Source organism: Vigna radiata, unplaced genomic scaffold (assembly GCF_000741045.1).
Source record: "Vigna radiata var. radiata cultivar VC1973A unplaced genomic scaffold, Vradiata_ver6 scaffold_387, whole genome shotgun sequence".
Classification (NCBI taxonomy): Eukaryota; Viridiplantae; Streptophyta; class Magnoliopsida; order Fabales; family Fabaceae; genus Vigna; species Vigna radiata.
In genome coordinates this window covers 155,613-161,608 of record NW_014542416.1, presented here as the reverse complement: position 1 = coordinate 161,608, position 5,996 = coordinate 155,613, and the positions used below count along the sequence as shown (strand labels likewise).

The window sequence follows — 5,996 nt, the reverse complement described above, 5'->3', positions numbered from 1 at the left end:
ATATATATATATATATATATATATATATATATATATATATATATATATATATATATATATATATATACACACACACACGTTTCTTTCCTCTTTATTTTTATCTTTTAGTTTAATTTTTATTTTTTATAAAATATTATTTAATAGATATTTAAATGAAGATATGTGCATACTATCAAACTTTTGCTTCTACAACTATCATATACGATTTACGATTTAATAAAATAACTATTGACATATATCTTATAATATAATTACAAAATAATAATTTTAATATAAAATTTTTATTTCTATTAATTTTATTCAAATTTAAGATTATTTAATTTACAGTTATCCTATAAAATTAATCTAATGATTATTAAAAATTTTAAAGACCTATTTAATTATCTTAATTATTACCATTAATAAAATTTAAATAAAACATATTTAAAATTAATGTATTGTGGTGATTTTTTTATTATACCAAGAATATATGAATATTTATTATTTTAAATTCACTGGTGATTTATATTTATTATAGTAAAGGTTTAAAAACTTTAAAATAGATAAGATTTCACAGCAAAGTTTACCCACAATTCTTTTATTTTATTTTTTAACTTTTAAAATATAAATTTAAAAGTTGACTGAGTAAGTCTGCGATGATTTGCCCTCGTGGTTATGGTGTTGTTAGAACTTTCAACGAATGAGTACAATGATTGTGATTTGCTCCTAATCATTTCTCTTGAGGTTTCACTTTCGATCTTCGGCAACAGAGAAGTTTCATCTCTTCCATGTCTCTCTCAGGTAGCGATGATGAGATGGAAATGGATTTTCTTCGTGATCGGTACCAGGAAATGCACAGCGGAAACTCTGAAGTGTTTCTGAGTTTCAGAGGGGAAGATACGCGTGCTTCTTTCACTTCACATCTCTACACTGCTCTTCAGAATGCAGGAATCTTTGTTTTCAAGGATGACGAGTCACTTCCACGGGGAAAGCAAATTTCACCCTCTTTGCAGTTAGGGATCGAAGAGTCTCAAATTTCTATTGTTGTTTTCTCAAAAAATTATGCAGAGTCGTTTTGGTGTTTAAAAGAGTTGGAGAAAATAATGGAGTGTCACAGAACCATAGGGAATGTGGTACTACCAGTGTTTTACGACGTTGACCCTTCTGAAGTACGTCATCAAAGAGGCGACTTTGGGAAAGCATTTCAACGTCTTTTGAGCAAGTTTTCGAAAGAGGAAGAGGAAAAGGTCTTGGATTGGAAGCAGCGTTGGTGGAAGACTCTTCGTGAGATTTGTGACATCTCAGCTGTTGAAATCCTATCTCCCAGGCAATGAAGCGCTCCATGCTATCTCAGATTGATATTAATATTCTTATATCACATATTTTTACAGAACATTGTTTCTAAGAATAACATTTTTCAAATTCATAACGTGTATGTAGTAGGATTGAAAGGGTAGACAAACTCGACAACCAGTGGGAAAAGAGACTTCTCGACAACCAGTGGGAAAAGAGACTTCTCGACAACCAGTGGGAAAAGAGACTTCTCGAGGTTGTTCAGATCTCAAAGATTTTAGACTTAAATCCAAGGTAATAGAAAGTCTTCGTGCTTTATTAATTTTTACTGAACATTGTCTGTTAAAATAATAATTATGGTATTCATCACATGTATTAAGGGGGAAAATGAAGATTGCTGATAGTATAGAGATCCTCGTGAGGCAGTCGATGGCTGGACTTTTTAAAGGTGCTGAAATCCCATTTAGGTGTGTAGGAAACTTTGGGTAATCGAAACATTTCCTGCTTTCATGTACATTTTCTCTAAAAATAACATTTATGAAATTCTCAACTTATATGAATTAGAAAAGAGAAGGTTGATGATGCGATGGACTTCCTCGTGAAGCAATGGAGGGAGGTATTTTGTGAGGCTTTTAGCATCTCAGAGGTTGCATTACTAGATCCATGGTAATTCAAACACTTTCTGCTTTTAGAGTTTCACTAAACATTGTATTTTTTTTAGCCAAGATAAAAAAAGCTATTGCATCACTGTACAGGTTATAATACTAACTAGGTTACATTATAATCTGTTTCAATCAATCATATGAAACATTCTGCACATTATTAACAAAATAAGTGGGGTAACCAAACCAAACCTAATACGAAAACCTAAAATGTGGAATATCACGTTATATCTAGATATTTGTTTTCAATTCTGCTACAACCTTTTCTTGTTCACTAGCCCATTTTTTCAATGTACTTACCCAACTTTCCATTCTATCCCTTTGATGAGATTCGGTAGGTCGGGCCAAACTGGTACATGCCTTCTAATCAAAAGACAAGATAGAAAAAACGTAGAAAATGGATCATCTTTTTGTATTATTCGACAATTATCAACTCAAAGCTCAAACATCCGCTTACGGAAGACAATTCTTCCTTTCACATAGGACATTTCCTATGACAACAAAAATCCTTCCTATCTTAACATTATGCAAGATAAAGAATATAAAGACTTTCTCAGAACTATCACTCCCTATCACTCCCAGTCACTGTTAACTACATTTTTTTTTTCTTAGTGTTACTGTACGGTCCCCTGTATACCGTACGGTCTCCTGGGTACCACCAGCCGACCACTAAGGTTGAACAACCACCTAGGCCGACCATCTAAGATGACCACCCAGGCCGACTTTCTACTAGGCCAACTACCTTGGCCGACCACATGGTTAGATTATAGACGATAATAGCTCATTAAAGTCCCTAATGAAGATTAAGGTGTGATTGAGTCATCATTACGCCGGTGAAAGGTAAAGCCTATTACAACTAGTATAAATAAAGGTCCCAGGTGCTCGCTTACCCGTTCGGTCATAACTTGACCTTTCAGGTACTTTCTCAAAATTGGCCTCACAGGTATTCAGCCAACCATTTGGCCCCAAGTGTTGAGCCTCAACCGTCCGGCCATAGCTTGGCCTCAACTATTCAGTCATAGCTTGACCTTTCAGGTACTTTCTCAAAATTGGCCTCACAGGTACTTAGCCAACCATTTGGTCCCAAGTGTTGAGCCTCAACTATTTGGTCATAGCTTGACCTTTCAGGTACTTTCTCAAAATTGGCCTCACAGGTGTTTAGCCAACCATTTGGCCCCAAGTGTTGAGCCTCAACCGTCCCGCCAAGCTTGGCCTCAACCATTCGGTCATAGCTTGACCTTTCAGGTATTTTCTCAAAATTGGCCTGATAGTTATTCAGCCAACCATTTGGCCCCAAGTGTTCATCCTCGACCTTTGGCCATACTACAAGGATTCCCGACCGGTCTCACTAAAGGTCAGCGATCGTGGATCTTCACCAAAGGAATCTCGGCCAGCCTCACCAAAGGTTGGCGATTGTGGATCTTCAACAATGGAATTCCGACCGGCCTCATCGAAGGTCGGCGACCGTGGATCTCCAACAAAGGAATCCCGGCTAGCCTCACCGAAGGTCGACGGCCGTGGATCTTCACCAAAGGAATCCGGGCCGACCTCACCGAAGGTCCGCGACCGTCGATATACACCAAAGGAATCCCAGCTGGCCTCATCAGGTCGGCGACCGTGGATCTTCACCAAAGGTATTCGGCCGTTCAGCCTCAGTTATTTGGCCACTCGGCCTCACAGGTATTCGGCCATTCGGCCTCATTTATTTGGCCACTCGGCCTCCAAAGGTCTCAACCGTTCGGCTTCCAAAGGCCTCAATCGTTCGGCCTTACGTCGGCCTTACGTCGGCCTCAAACTTCTTGGCCTCGAATGGCCTCAACCTTTCGGCCATTCGTTGGCCTCAAAGTCTTGGCCTCAAGAGGCCTCAACCGTTCGACCATTCCTTGGCCTCAACCTCTCAGCCTCCAAAGGCCTCAACTTGGCCTCCAGAGGCCTCAACCGTTCGGCCATTCCTTGGCCTCAACGTCTTGGCCTTTAGAGGCCTCAACTGTTCGGCCATTCCTTGGCCTCAACCTCTCGAACTTTAAAGGCCTCAACTCGGCCTCGAATGGCCTCAACCGTTCGACCATTCCTTGGCCTCAACTTGGCCTCCACAGGCCTCAACCGTTCGGCCTTCAAAGGCCTCAACTTCTCGGCCTCGAATGGCCCAACTGTTCGGCCATTCCTTGGCCTCAACGTCTTGGCTTTTAGAGGCCTCAACCGTTCGGCCATTCCTTGGCCTCAACTTCTCGGCCTCTAATGGCCTCAATCGTTCCACCATACATTGGCCTTGACTTCTCGGCCTCTTGTGGCCTCAACCGTTTGGCCATACATTGTCCTTTACTTCTTGGCCTCCAAAGGCCTCAACCATTCGGCCTCTAAAGGCCTCAATCATTCGGCCTTGCGTTGGCCTCAAACTTCTCGGCCTCGAAAGGCCTCCAGTATTCGGCCATACATAGGCCTCAACCGTTCGACCTCAAATGGCCTCAACCGTTTGGCCATTTCCTGGCCTCAACTTTTTGGCCTCCCATCAACTTCTTAGTCTCCCGCGGCCTCAACTGTTCGGCCTTACATTGGCCTCAACTATTCGGCCATTTGGCCTCTACCATTTGGCCATTAGGTCTCATGTATTCAGCCATTCAGCCCCAAAAGTATCCGGCCATTCGGCCTCGAAAGTATCTGGCCATTCGGCCTCGTTTATTCGGCCATTCGGCTTGGAAGATATTCAGCTGTTCGGCCTCGACTGCTCGGCTTCCGTGGCCTCACAAACACTTGGCCAAATCTGGACTCAAGTGTTCAGCTTGCACTGTTCGTCCTCAAAGGAATCCTGACCGGCAATACCAAAGGTCAGCGACCATAGATCTCCACAACACATTACTTACGCAAGATCAGAAAGCCTATCCATCTCGGTCGACAAAGGTACAGACAAAAACAAAAACCAATCAAAGAACCTGTATTTATCAGGAGTTGCATAACTAACATCATGCTCAAACTTGGGGGGTTGATATTACCGTACGGTCCCCTGTGTATAGTACGGTCTCCTGGGCAACACCAGGTTGACCGACCACTAATGTTGATTGACCACCTAGGCCGACTATCCAGGACGACCACCCAGGCCGACCGGCCACCAGGCCAACCACCCTGGTCGACCACATGGTTAGATTATAGACAATAATAGCTCATTAAAGCCCCTAATGAAGATTAATGTGTGATTGGACCATCATTAAGCCGACGAAAGGTAAAAACCCATTAGACTTAGTATAAACAAAGGTTCTAGGTGCCCGCATGCCTGGCTTGGAGAAGGAGGAGGGAGAACGAATAATGCAACTTGGTGTACGAAATCGACTAGGGAGCCCGTCCGACCTTCAACGAGCCTGCCCAGTCTTCAAGACAACCTAGAGTGCTTAGGTTCGTCCGGTCTTCAAGGTCCGTCCGGTCTTCAAGGCTTGTCCAATCTTCAAGGTCCGTCCAGTCTTCAAGGTCCATTTAGTCTTAGAGACAACATGAAGTGTTTTGAGCGAGGGACCCGCAAACCCTATCAAAACACTTAGCAAAAAAGAAACAATAAATTTCTTTCTATAATACACTTTGGAACCCCTCTCATTACTTCCTTGCTTAACACAATGTTTATTTATTGATATGTGATGTTCACTATGCTTGAAATTTTTTTATACAAGGAAAAAGGACTTTTTAAACCGGTATAAAAGCAGTAGTATAGAAAGTATTCGACTTTTTATACCGATTTTGAAACTTATATAGAAAATTCAATATGGAAGGAATAAACTTGTATATGACCCAAACTTTTTATACTAGTTGGAGTGCTAACCAGTAAAAGGTCTCACCTTTTATACATGGTATGATTTTAACCGATATAAAAAACGTAACTTTGTATATTGGTTAATGTTACAACTGATATAAAGAGTCTTTTTATATTGGTTCTACTTGAGAATTAAACTGTAAAATAATTCTAGAGGGCTTGATTGATCCCTCTCATAATCTTCTATTTATAATAATAAATTGATACAAGAGTACATGATAATTAGAGTAACCTAGACACAATATAATCATGATAATTAGAGTAAC

General features: G+C 40.8%; 1 protein-coding gene across 2 annotated transcripts in view; it reads left to right on the top strand.

The window, feature by feature from the left end:
* The first annotated feature begins 648 nt into the window (after positions 1-648).
* The window catches only part of LOC106780054 (TMV resistance protein N-like), a 10,678-nt gene continuing 5,330 nt past the window's right edge, over positions 649-5,996 (top strand). Inside the window, exons 1-4 of one of the 2 annotated variants that reach the window (XM_022776844.1) lie at positions 649-1,306; positions 1,423-1,566; positions 1,653-1,739; positions 1,837-1,938. In XM_022776844.1, the coding sequence (XP_022632565.1) occupies positions 768-1,306; positions 1,423-1,566; positions 1,653-1,739; positions 1,837-1,938 (872 nt within the window). In that variant the 5' untranslated portion in view covers positions 649-767. Of the gene's footprint in view, positions 1,307-1,419; positions 1,567-1,652; positions 1,740-1,836; positions 1,939-5,996 lie in introns of both variants that reach the window. The other variant, XM_022776843.1, reaches the window with a different exon arrangement.